The 12,181-nt window shown below is 61.5% G+C and overlaps 1 protein-coding gene across 3 annotated transcripts; it reads right to left on the bottom strand.

Annotated features, from left to right (window-relative positions):
• Window positions 1-2,176: 2,176 nt before the first annotated feature.
• Window positions 2,177-10,390, bottom strand: MRGPRF (MAS related GPR family member F). Of its 3 annotated transcripts, none has more exons than XM_041773229.1 (3): window positions 10,171-10,390; window positions 7,077-7,175; window positions 2,177-4,025 (listed from the first exon to the last, which is right to left on the bottom strand). In XM_041773229.1, the coding sequence occupies exons 2-3, from the start codon at window positions 7,122-7,124 to the stop codon at window positions 3,042-3,044; spliced, it is 1,032 nt and encodes a 343-aa protein (XP_041629163.1). In that variant the 5' UTR covers window positions 7,125-7,175; window positions 10,171-10,390; the 3' UTR covers window positions 2,177-3,041. The 3 variants fall into 3 exon arrangements, with proteins under 3 accessions (XP_041629163.1, XP_041629161.1, XP_041629162.1); XM_041773227.1 differs by having other exon boundaries at window positions 7,077-7,180; window positions 10,218-10,390; XM_041773228.1 differs by having other exon boundaries at window positions 10,218-10,390.
• Window positions 10,391-12,181: the final 1,791 nt, after the last annotated feature.

The raw sequence follows: 12,181 nt of genomic DNA, 5'->3' as shown, positions 1-12,181 counted from the left end.
TTGGACTTTCCACATTTGGCACCGGTTTATCCCCTTCATCATCCAGGAGTGTGCTGGTGCACTCACTTGGTGCTGTGTGGACAGCTGTGACTGGAAGGAGGGCCACTTCACCCTCTGGCCCACGTATCCGGGAGTGGCAGCAAGTCCCACTAAGTAACAGCTGGAGCAGCAGGCTAAGGAGACAAGTGCTCCTTCCCTGTGCGCCACCTCTGGACCCCTTGGTGGGTGGGTGGCGACACCTGCTCCCTGAATTCCGCTGACCCGGAGGTGTCAGAGGGCGGATGGCCAGAGCCCTCGCTGTGGATATCTGTGATGCCTGGGGCCCTCCGCTTCCTGCCTTTACCAGACACCCAGAGAGAAGGATGCTGGGGTTGGGCCTGGCTGAGCTGCTGTTGGTGGGGTCAGCGGAGGCACATCTGCCTCACCCTGCAGCCAGCTCCCTGGCCCCTTTATTGATTCAGTACCAAAGTGGCCTCCCTTCCATTAGCACAGATGAGAGGTAGCCCAGGGTGTGGGCGGGATGTGCAGGCAATCCTCTGGGGGATTGGCAGGAGAGGTCTTGTTCCCTGGAGAAACTGTAGGGTCCGCACCTGAGAAAGGTTCAGAGGCTGGGAGGGGCCGATCCCTGGGGTTCACCCCCTACCCTCCCAGGCCTAGCACCCACTAAGCACGGGCAAATAGGTGTTCCCTGGGGGGCCAGCCCTTCCCTGACTTCCAAGCCCTGTGGCAAGTGAGGGCTGCCAGCCTGACCCTTGGGCCTGGGCTCTGAGTGGCTGCAGCTGGACCCAGGGAGGGTGGTCCCTTCAAGCTCCTTGGGGAAGGATGGGGGTAGCTCCTGGCAGTGGACTCAGGGCTGGAGGCCTCGGATGGGAGCTCCTGAGAAAGAGGTGAACTCCCAGAGACTGGGATTCACTGGGTCCCCAGGAGGTGGCTCCCTGTAGGCCCCCTTGGCCCCTTTCAGGACTGGAAAGCATTTCCACCCCATGGAGGGAGGCCTGCTGGTAGAAGCTTTCCCTGTGAACGGGTCCTGCCCCTTGAATGTGTCCTCGGGACCCCACTTGGCTTCTTTGAGTCCCCAGAAGTGTCAGATATGAGGCCTCCAAGTCTGCTTTTCCAGGATTCCTGGACTGGCTTGTGGGGAGGCACGGGGGAGTGTGGGAGGCTGGGGAGCATGCACACCAGGCTGGGGGGCGGGAGAGGCAGGCACACTGACTTCCACTTGCCTCCAGACACACAGGATCCTCTCTCTTCAGAACAGTGACCTCGACTGGAGGAGCAGCTGGGATTGTTGGGAAGGAGAGCGGTGGTCTGGAGAGGTCGGCAGGGACGAGGGCAGCCACCTGGGGTGCTGGTCACCAAGAAATGCTCTGGGATGACTAGGGTAATGCAGAACACGTCCAAGGTCTTCAGCGGAATGCCAGCCCCCAGACAGGCCTGCAGGAACCTGGTGGCACTGCTGCTCCCCAGGTGGGCAGGCAGTTGGTTCCGTTAGCCACCTGCCCTCTCCCTGCCCTCGCCCTGCCCTCAGCAGACAGGGGCCTGCTCCCAACCTGGGCCACTGGTGCCTCTGCCCTGGTCTTTCCTTGGGCCCATGAGCAGGTTACCCTCAGAGCTTCCCCGCAATGGGGCTGGGATCCTAGGCTGGACACCTGGAGCCCAAGATGGGCCTCTTTGGGGGCTGGCTGGACGCAAGGGGGCAGTCAGGGAGCCTCTGGCCTGGCCCCAGCCCCTGCCTCAGAGAGTATGGGATGCAGAGGAGCATTCTGGACAAGTAGCAGTAGGAGAAGCAGCAGCAGCCCAACCCAGGGAGCCTCTGTGTGGACACGCTCTGCTCCTTATAGGCAGGGACTGTATTAGCCAGCACAAGGCCTTGCACTGAGTAGACCCGTGATGAAAACTTTGCAAGGGGAGCAGGGGCTGCTGAATGGGTGAGAAAGGACATAGGCTTCAGCCGACAGGACAGTGTGGCTGACCAAGGCTCCATCAGAGGGGTGGATACCCTGCCAGGAGAGAGAATACTCCAGAGGTGTCGACAGGCCAGCCCGGAGGCGGAGCACAGGAGCTGGGGTCCAGAGCAGGGTGGGGGGTGGGCGGGGCAGAGCACAGAAAGGCGCCCAAGGGCCCTTACTGTGGGGCAAGAGCATAAACAGGAGACAGCAGGAAGCCTTGCTCAGTGCATGATATAAAACGTTTATTAATATGCATTTATTGTTTTTCATAAAACTTGCGTTGACTACACAGGGCCACTGTGCTTGGAGGTGGGCTGGGTGGCCAGGTGGACCAGTGCCCACTTTCGGGGGGCAGGGTGGGGGCTGGAGCCTAGAGGCCCCGGACAGTCGGCCGAGTCTCGAGGACCGACACACCGTGCCCTCCGGGAGGCTGCCCAGGGGCTGGCCCGGGAGTCAGAGAGCAGTGGCCTGCCCGAGCTGGCCAGAGCTCCTTCCTGCCCAGCTGCTGGCCGTGACCCGAGACTCCTCCACTAAAGTCAGCAAAGGATTCGTGGAGACCTCGTGTGCAGAAAGACGGAGCTGCAGGGCGGGTGAGCCAGAGCCCTCTCCCACATAGCACCATTTCGTTCAGGTCAGCTCGCCAGCACTGCTCGGGAGGGCACAACGGAGAGACGGAGAGACCGGTGCCCTGATGGGGGCGAAGCTGCTGCCCCAAGGGGCGGTGGGGGCGGCTGTGTCATCTTCAAGGAGAGCTGATTTAAAGGGGCAGGAGGTGGATGGGGCCGGGTGACCCCCACGTCTCCTTTCCTGACCAGCCTGGGGGGAGGAGGAGCCCCACCAACTTCCCAACCATGGGCCTCTGACCATAGAGAATTGCTGCGGGAGCCTGTCCGGGCCCCAGGGCCTGTTGGCAGGGGGCTGCTCAGTCCACCAGCCACCCCCAGAGCCTCCGGCCCACGGAGAAGGAGGCATGAGGGGCAGGAAGCAGACTTTCCTCCTTGTGCCTGGGCCCCAGGGCACTTGCCAAGCTCCTGTCCTGTGGCAAAGGGTCTCTGGGGGCCACGGCCCCTGCCCCCTCCGGGTCCTGGCCTCTCAGGAGGCGTTCCCAGAGGGGCACTGCATCTCCATGGTGACCGTGTTGGGCGTGCCACCCCCCGCCTCCCCCAGCTCGGCGCCGTCCCGCAGGGCCCGCTGGAAGACCACCCTGAGCGGCTCCCACAGCCGCTGAGACTTGTCCCTCCCAGCCAGGAAGTAGATGATGGGCTTGGCACTGCTGTTGATGCAGATGCATAGGTCGGTGACATACTCGGGGAAGGGGGCCGGGATCTGGAAGACCCAAAACAGGAACCAGTCGATCCCCAAGTAGATGGAGGACACGAGGAAAACCGAGACCATGGCCAGGATGACGTGGTTGAGCTTCGCGGAGCGCTGGCGCCGCCGGGCCCGGCACTCGACGCGCAGGATGAGCAGCAGGCAGGGCAGCACCATCAGTGGGCAGAAGACCAGGAAAAGCAGGATTCCCAGAAAGATGTCCACGTGCCTGCAGGCCGCGCCCGAGCCCTGCTGGCTCAGGAACACACACAAGTAGTTGTGGATGCTGGTGACCAGGAGCGACAGGGCCCAGAGCAGGGTGCACACCACGGCCGACAGGCGCTTGGGCCGCCGGCGCCAGTACCAGACCGGGAAGAGGACAGACAGGCAGCGCTCTGAGCTGATGGCCGGCAGGAGGCTCACACCGGCGACAAAGGTGCAGAGGCCCAGGACCCGGGATACGGCGCGGACGTAGTCGGCGAACGTGCCCAGGAAGCCCCCCGTGTTCAGGATGGAGAACACGGCCTTGCTGAAGAGGTAGCCGACGTCGGCGCCGGCCAGGTGCAGGAAGTAGACGGAGAAGGGGGTCCTCTTGATGGAGAAGCCGAAAAACCAGAGGACCAGCCCGTTGCCCACCAGGCCGCAGAGGCAGAGGAGCAGGAAGATGTAGTTCATGACGGCCGGCGGTGGCAGCATGGCGATCTGCTCGATGGTCAGGAAGCCACGGCTGTAGAGCTCCGGGGCCTCACTCCCGCTGGGACACATCTGTGCAGGTGCAGAGGGGAGACACCTGTGATGCCAGCCGGGCCCCACTCCCCAGCCTGCACCTGCGTCCGGGTGCACTGGTCCTGAGTCTGGGCTTGTTGGGCCCCTGGTCCAGACCAATGAACTGGCTGTAACCAGAGCAAAAGACACCCCTGCTCCCACGTAGTGCTACCACCCTGTGCCCCAGAGGCTGCTGCTAGCGGCCTAGAAGAGTGACAGTGAGAGCCGTCAGTCCCCAGTAGAGGCACAGGACTGACCCCCAGTCAGAATAGACTCTGGTCAAAAAGTGTCCGTGTCAGGAAAGTTACAGAACAGCTGAGGGACCTTTCTAGATTGAAGGAGAATGAAGAGCCATGACCAAGAAATGTGATGCTGTGTCCTAGATTTTAGAAGGGCCCTGGTGGTTGTTGTAAAGTATGTTAGCAGGGTGACGGGGAAATGTGGGTAGGGTCTGTATGTGTGTATCCTGGTCCTGCCCCAACGTTAGATGTTCTGAGCAGGAACATGCCTTGTGGCTCTGCACTGGAGGGTCCTTGTTCTTAGAGGGCTACTTGGGCCCCAAGGGGCTGGGTGGCTGCAACTAATTTTCCAGCAGTTCTGGAAGAGTCTACCATGAGGTGCGTAGAGGGGAAGCACAGGTGGCAAAGGCTAACGCTTGGTGAGGGGCATATGGGTCAGCCCGGGGCTGTCCTGGCACGTTTTCTGTACATTTGCCATGTTCCACACTAACACATGAAAATATTTATTCAAAAAAAAATTAAATAGGTGCACCTGGGTGGCTCAGTGGTTGAGCATCTGCCTTCCACTCAGGTCATGATCCCTGGAGTCCCGGGATCGAGTCCTGCATTGGGTTCCCTGCAGGGAGCCTGCTTCTCCCTCTGCCTGTGTCTCTGCCTCTCTCTCTCTGTCTCTCTCTCTGTCTCTCATGAATAAATAAATAAAATCTTTTAAAGAAAGTAAAACAAGTAAAATAATTGACTAAAAAAAATGGACGTTGGCCCTGACTGGAGCAGGAAACTAGGTGTCCCATAGCGGGACCAGAGAGACCTGGGGATGAAGAGGTGGTCCCTGCAGGGCCAGGGTGACTCTGGGTTTCTGGATCAGGAGGGATCTGGATGCACCTCGGGGCCTCCCTGGGGAGGTGGAGACCCCAGGCTCTGGGGAAGCACTTTGATACTTGAGCTAAGTATCCTGCTTGCAGGGTGTGGGCTGGGGACAAATTTGTGAAGGTGGGCCCTGTGCAAAGGACCATGGCGGGGGTGGGGGCAGGGGGTGCTGCAAAGTGGAGAGCACCTGTCCTGAGCACAGTGAGCAACTGCTCTGCTCCAGCCGGGGGTGCTGGGGTGCAGGGGGGGCAGCTTGGAACGGACCACAGGCTGAGCAGCCCATCATCCTTCCTTCCCTCCCCAGAGAAGCCAGAACTCTAGATGGTACTATGAACTACCCTGATCTTTAAACGTTCACATTTAGAACAACATCGTGTGGGCCAAACATAACCCATCTACAAGCTGGATTCATTCTCGGGCTATCATTTTGACCTCCTGTTCCAAGCGACAGGGCTGCCCAAGCACTGTCACTCCCTCCCCTCAGCCCGGCCGGCGTCACTGGTCCCCCCAGCCCTCCTTCCCACAGAGCCTGAACCTGACGCCCCCACCCCCTCCGATACCCCCCGCCCCAGTCTAAGGCTAGGTATCATTCCCATCGCTCATGACTCTCCCCAAAAGAAAACAAATGGAAAGGTTCTTGAGGCTGGAACAGTCTGTCACCTTCCAGAAGTCCCCCAGCTTTGCCAGATACCCCATAACACGGGTGTGTGTGTGTGTGTGTGTGTGTGTATGTGTGTGTGTGTGTGTGTGTGTGCTTCTATCAGGGGAGTCTGTGAGCAGAGAGTGGAGGTGTTGGCCAAACTTCTGTGAGGTCAGGGCAAGCACGCTAAGGGGGTCCTGTTAGCCCATCTCCCTCTAGGCACATTTATTGGCTCGGCATCTCTGTCTGTCTATCTGTCTGTCAACCCCCCACTGGCTGAGGCTGCTCTTTACTCAGGCTTTCCTGTTGGTGGCTTTGACGACTCCGGCCACAGCCACGGAGCAGCGGCTCTGGGCTGGGGCACGAGACAAGCCCACACTGAGGGATCGCTCAGAGCTTCTCACAGGCTGGAAAAAGTCTGCAATCCCCTCCTGGGAGTCGGAGCGGGAGGGCCGGGTGAGTCACTGGGCGTGTAGCTGCCATCCCCGGCCACATACTGCCTTGTAAAATGCGGGCTCTGGAGCCTGGCCCCCCTCCCGGGGCTCTTGTCTTTCCTCTGGGGATTTCTGGAGACTTCTCCCCAGCCAGTCCCATCTCTGCCTCTTGTGGCTGCTGTTCCACAGTGGTCTCTGGGGAAGGAGGCCAAGGGCCACAGGCCCCGGGCAGGAGTCCAGGCTCTGTCCCCACCTCTGGGCTCATCCCAGTCAGGTTCCTATGTTGGCATGGGCCTCAGTTTCCTCAGATGTGAATAAGGCTGCACTAGACAGACTCCAAGGGTCCTTCCAACTGGGAGAGTGTTTTGCCCAGGATTTCGAAGGGAATCCCAGAATTTTCAAGGACCTCAGGGAAGGAGGGGGCTGGGAAGGCCAGAAGGGGCAGCGTGGCCTGATGTGATGTCAGGGTCTTGGCCACAGCTGGTGCCCGGATATATGCCGTGACTCCAGACCCTGGCCTTGAGCGGGCAGTGCTCCGGGGGGCACATGACATCAGGGCCACCTTGGTGCCAGCTTCTCAGGCCTCCTGGCAAGGCCTGGCCACGGGACGTAGCTGACCACCCCACCTCTGCAGGGGGGAGACAGAACACGGGCCCTCAAGGTTGTAACAGCTCACAGGGTGGGCTCGGGAAGGGATCCAGTTGGGGGGGCCACATAGCCCTGAGGGTTGCCGCCCACCTCTTAGTCCTGAGACAGGGGATGGGCCCGGGTGGCAGAGTGCAGGGCGAGCAGATGCTGGGCTGAGCCTGCCCCTCCCGCCACACCCGGCCCCGCGGGGCTCCAAGCCCCCTCCACAGCCTGGAGCACTTGCCTTGCCCCTGGCTCCAGGATGGGCCTCCCAGGAACAGTTCCCCACCATCTCCAGGCCTGGCCAGTCCAGACTCCTCACGGCTCCGCTCACCGTGCGCACCTGCCCTGGCAAAGGCAGAAAGGGTCTTGTCAGGGCAACAGGGTTCTCCACCTGCCCCAAAGCCCCCTCCACCTTCCAGACCCCTGTGCTCTCCGGCCCCCAAGGGCTCTCACTTTGGAGGAAAAGCAGGCAAACCAGCACCCAGCTCCCTCAGAGCCTCCGAGGCTGTGTGGAAGGCACGGGGACTGTCCTGTGGAGTCCAGGGTGGTAACATCTGCCTGCACCACCCTTTCCTGCCTGGACTCCTATGCACCCCTTCATCACACCCTAGATGCTCACTGATGCTTCCTTGGGCAGAAACCCCACTCCTCACCCCTTCTTGCTTGATCTGTGAGACTTCTGAAGCCACATGGCTTCTGGGGACATGCATTTATACACACACACATTTGCCATGTGCCTCCTTTGTGCCAGCCCTTGGTGGGATGGGGTTCCTGGTAGCCAGGCCCAGCAACCTGGTCGGGCCCTGTGTTTGTAACTCCTGAAGGTGTCTGGTCCTTCCACAACAGGTGACTGCAAGACAGGACAGCCTGGTCATCCTCAGTATCACTGTCACCACCATTGACCCCTCAGATAGTGACTCCCCGCCAGGAGTGGAATGCCATGCCAGCCAGCCCATGGCCATCATCCCACTTGGTCTTCATTACCAGCCATGATGGGGGCGGGTTCCAAGGCCCAGGAAGGTGCAGTCACCTGCCCAGAGCTCACGTGGTAACAGTTGTACCGACCGTAGTTTGGGAGATTTGTGTATCATTGAGCCCAGAGAGGCTGTGGAGGAGGAGCAGCTGGAGGGAGCAGGCCGGGAGGGCACTGCCGTGGCCCCGGCTCCAGGCAGGAGGAAGGGCAGCTGTACGCAGCTAGGACTGCAGGTCAGAAGGCCTGGGAGTGGTGACAGCCCCCGGGAGGGGCATCCCTGCCTGATGGAGACTGCTCCACCCTGGCCAGGCAGAGGTCACTGGCCCACATGCTCCAGGTCCCCTTTGGATTGAGTCTGGTCCCTCAGTCTGAGCCCTGTCCCAGCAGGCAAGCACCTAGTCCTCCCACTGTGCAGGTGGGGAAACCGAGGCTGAGCCACAGGGTGCTGGCACTGCCCTCCACCCAGAGGGAATGCTGGGCTGCTCAGCCAGCCTCGCCTGGAGTTCCTTCCCAGCCCACAGCGGCCCCGCTCCTCCCTCCACACCCCCGGCTCAGGTGAGACCCAGGCAGGCATGCCTGTCATCAGCAGGGAAGGGTGGCCAATTGCACGCAGCTGGCACCCTCTTTAATGTTTGACCTTCTGGAGCCGAGGCAGGGGGTGTGCAGGGACCTGCACTTGCACCCGGACCTGCACCTGGACCCAGGCCCCCCACCCTCTGCAGCCTGGCTCCCCTCCCGGCCTTGGCCCCCCAGAGCACTCTTTGCCCCTACTGTTGCACAGTGTGGCCATGGGCCTTGTGGGTGTGTGGCTTGTGGGTGTGGGTGAGCGCATATGTGTGCCCAGTGTGCGGGTCACAGCACCACCTGTGGTGAACTACCTAGGTGGCTGTCCACGGGGTGGGAGCCCTGGTGCCCCAGAGGAAGTGGTCGAGTCTGGTGCGCGTGTAGTGTGTGCAGATAGCATAAGCTACCAAATGTGTGTCTAGAGCCCCACGCCTCCTCCAAACATAATCTTGATTCCAGCCAGGCCACGGTCCCCACTGCCTGGGACAGGCCTTATGCTCACCTGCACACTGGGCCGCAAGCTACTGGCCTCCACCATCCCTCCTGGTCCCCGATGGATTCCACTGTACTTGGTGGCCCTTCTGGTTGCCCACCACCCCTAGGCCTGGGCCCTCAGGGATGTCCTGACTGCCGGCCTTGCCCTCTCACCTCAGCCAAGCTAGACACTCCCCCCTCCCCCGCCCGGTACAGAGACGCCTCCCGGGGCAGCCAGCTTAGGGTCGGCCTGTGATGACCAGCTGAGCCCAGGCATGAAGTAAGGGCTCCTACCTCACCCTGCCGATTGCTTCCATGTGTGGATGTCCCTAGTGTGTCCCCGAACTCTCCTGCCACCCTGCCACGTGTAGTCTGGAAGGCGATTGCCCTCATACAGGGATCTAGAAGCTAAGTGGACCCTAGATGGGCCACAAAAAGACACGTGTGTGATGCGTGTGACGTGTGTGAGCAGCGTGTGTGAGCATGGGGGAGTGTGTGTGCTCCCTGGGTTGGGATCTGGCCTATGACAGAAGTAGCTCCTACTAAAGCAAACAGAAAAAGCAGTCAGCTCTGCACACTCCTGACCCTCCCTGCAAAGCACGAGGCCTCAAAGGGTCGGGCCACCTATCCACCTTCTCTCCTTTCACCCCACCGTACCACAGCCCAGTGCCAGATCTGCCGGTGACCCTGATGGTGACAGACAGTGAACCTGACGGTGACGGCAGTGAGGCTGTCCTGCAGGAGGCCTAGGTGGGCACACTCAGGCTGCAATCCCCCAACCCGGCTTCCCGGCCCCTCCCTCCCAGGTATCATGGCCCGCCCTCCACCCCAGGGATGCTGCGGTTCCCATTCCAGGGCCAGGGTCCCCAGCTCAGCTCACAGCTCTGATGGAAGAGACTAATCTGGGGACTCAAGAGCCAACAGCGCACCAGGCGCCTGGGACAAGGTGGGATTGCAGCCGCTCCGCCTCCTGTAGACGCAGCCGGCCAGCAAGCTGCCTGCGCACAGTGGGAGCAGTCTCTCTGCACTTGGGATGCTGCCGGCTGGGTGTTCCCTTCCCGCCCTTCCAGAAAGCGGACTTGGATGGCTGGCGAGGGTGGGGGTAGGGACAGAGGGCGAGCCCCCACCCCTCCCACCGGGAGGACAGAGCAGGAGTGGGAGGTGGAGGCCAGGGTGGGGGACAGGCAATGCCAGGACGCCAGGGCCAGTCACTGAGGCTGGGGCTGTCAGAGCCTCAGAGCGTGCTGGAGCCTTCTCTGGGGCCTCAGGCTTCCTGCTGAGAGCCACGTGATTCCTGGGGGCTGAGCACCCCGATAGCACCCACCTCCTTCTCCCTCCCTGAAGCCTTCCCTGGGCCCAGCGTGCAGCTACCTGCGCTGTCCTGAGCGTCCCAGGTCTCCCCTTCACGGAGCGCGCACCCGCCTCTGGCCAGGGAGCCACGGGGCGGCAGGGCAGCCCCGAGCCTCAGAAAATGGGAGCTTGGGGCGGAGGACAGCCTTTGCCTGCCTGTCCGCCTGCCTGCCCGCCTGCGGAGGAGATGGCTTGGGGAGCAGAACCCGCCCCAAACCCAATTCCAGGCCAGGAGGGAGGGGGAAGGAGAGGAGGACAGGAGGAGGGGCTGAGCCAGGGCTGGGATGAAGCTTCGGGAAGGAATGCCAGCTCGGGCTCAGGAGCAACCCCTCTTCCCCCAGCCTCACTGGGAACTCAACTCCCCGCCTCGTGACGTCATGTTGGCCCGAGCACTGCTGCCAGAGTCCAGCTGTTAATTTCAGTTGCATCCTGCAGCTCAGCTCCGCAGGGCTGCCCCGGAGAAAGCTCAGGGCTGTGCACTTGCTTGGTTCCTTCCTTCTGCTCCCGCTGGGTCTTTCGGGGGGCGTGCAGGCCAGGAGGGGCAGACCCCGACCCGGTTGTTTAAACGTCTTCAGGAGCTGTTACAGAGAAGCCGGGAGGTAGCAAGATGAGGGATCCATGGAGAGGGAGGCGTAGGCACTTTAGAGACGTAGACTGGCAGCAGGACAGCAGTGCCACCCAGGGGTCAGCCCATTCCCCTTCCCACCTGGAATCTGCCTAGGGCCCCCTGTCGGCTCATGGAACCAGGAACCCCCTTTCCCTAGCCCTAATAGCAATCAGATGGCGCAAGTGGAAAATCACAGCACTTTCCTTGGGGAAGGGGGGGTGCGGTTGGCGGGCTGTGTGTGCCTGCTCCGCGGGAGGATGAGTCAGGCCTCCCCCCTACCCTGCGAGCCTTCTCAGGGTCCTGGGAGCAGCAAGCCAAATTCTGAAAGGGGAGGCAGGAGCCCCAGGCTGGCTGTGAGGACGGAGGTGGTGAGGACTGGCTTCCCAGGATGCTACCTGGGAAGGCCCCCCCCTTCCCGGTGCCAACTTTCACATGGCTCCGGGGAGCCCAAGGGAATTCCCCTCTGCGCCATCCCTGTGGGAGCAAACGGTGCCCAGACTGGGGGTGGGGTGGGCATCTGGAAGAGAACCCAGAAACAGAGCTTCCTTTGCACCTGCCCAGGGAAATACAGCCTCCTGCCCCTGGAGGAACCTGGTGTCCCTGTCCAAGTGCAAACCTCAGAGTCGAGGGGGCAGTCTGGGACTGTTCTCTGCATGGTCCAGCTGGCCTTCTGGGGCCTTTGTTTTTAAGGAGAGCATGAGGGGAAGGCTCCAGGATGCTGAAGCTCTTGGCCCCGCCCAGGGCTGAGAGAGGGGCTGGGCGGGAGCAGGCCTCGGTGGTGACCCTCCCGCCTCTCCCCTCCTCTGGGGCAGGCCAGCTGGGGCCCAGCTGGATTGCTTGTTTACGTGGGGAGGCCAGGGCAGTGTGCGGGGGAGGCCGGGGAGGCCAGGGAGGCCGAATCCAGGCAAGTTCCAAGCGTAATTGCATTTGGACACTTAAAAGGAATCGTGTGAAGTGGGCAACGGCTCCCAAGTCCGCGCCTTATTTGGTCTGGAAATTTGTTTCTTTCAAAACTAATGAGAGGTGCTTGTACATGGGAATGCCATCCTCTGCCTGGTTTGCTGGGTCCCATTGCCACGCAGCATCCCCAGCCGGCGTCCCCGCTTGGAGCAGTACGTCGGGGCCGTGGGGGACAGGTCTGCAGGCCCGGCTCCTGCAGGGACAGAGGGCCCCGGCTGGGCTGGCCCGCGAAGCCACCGCCTTGGGCTCCGGGCTCCGTGTGTGGGCCCTGCATCATTCACTCATTCGTGCCCATCTTTCCTCTGCGAGCTTTGGGCCTCGGTGCTGAGGTGACATGGCCACAATCCCCACTCCCTCACATCCTGTCATCCTGCTGGAGCCGCCACCTCCCTGCCACCCTCCCAGGGGAGAGGAATTA

This window comes from Vulpes lagopus, chromosome 11, assembly GCF_018345385.1.
Source record: "Vulpes lagopus strain Blue_001 chromosome 11, ASM1834538v1, whole genome shotgun sequence".
NCBI classification, from domain to species: domain Eukaryota; kingdom Metazoa; phylum Chordata; class Mammalia; order Carnivora; family Canidae; genus Vulpes; species Vulpes lagopus.
This window is presented reverse-complemented; position numbering and strand designations above follow the sequence as displayed.

Excerpts from the sequence above, each read along its gene's own strand:
- MRGPRF (XM_041773229.1), bottom strand. The coding sequence starts at position 7,124 with ATGGTGGGGAACTGTTCCTGGGAGGCCCATCCTGGAGCCAGGGGCAAG. Across the intron at positions 4,026-7,076 it reads ATCCTGGAGCCAGGGGCAAG|ATGTGTCCCAGCGGGAGTGA; the intron begins GCAAGTGCTCCA and ends GCACCTGCACAG.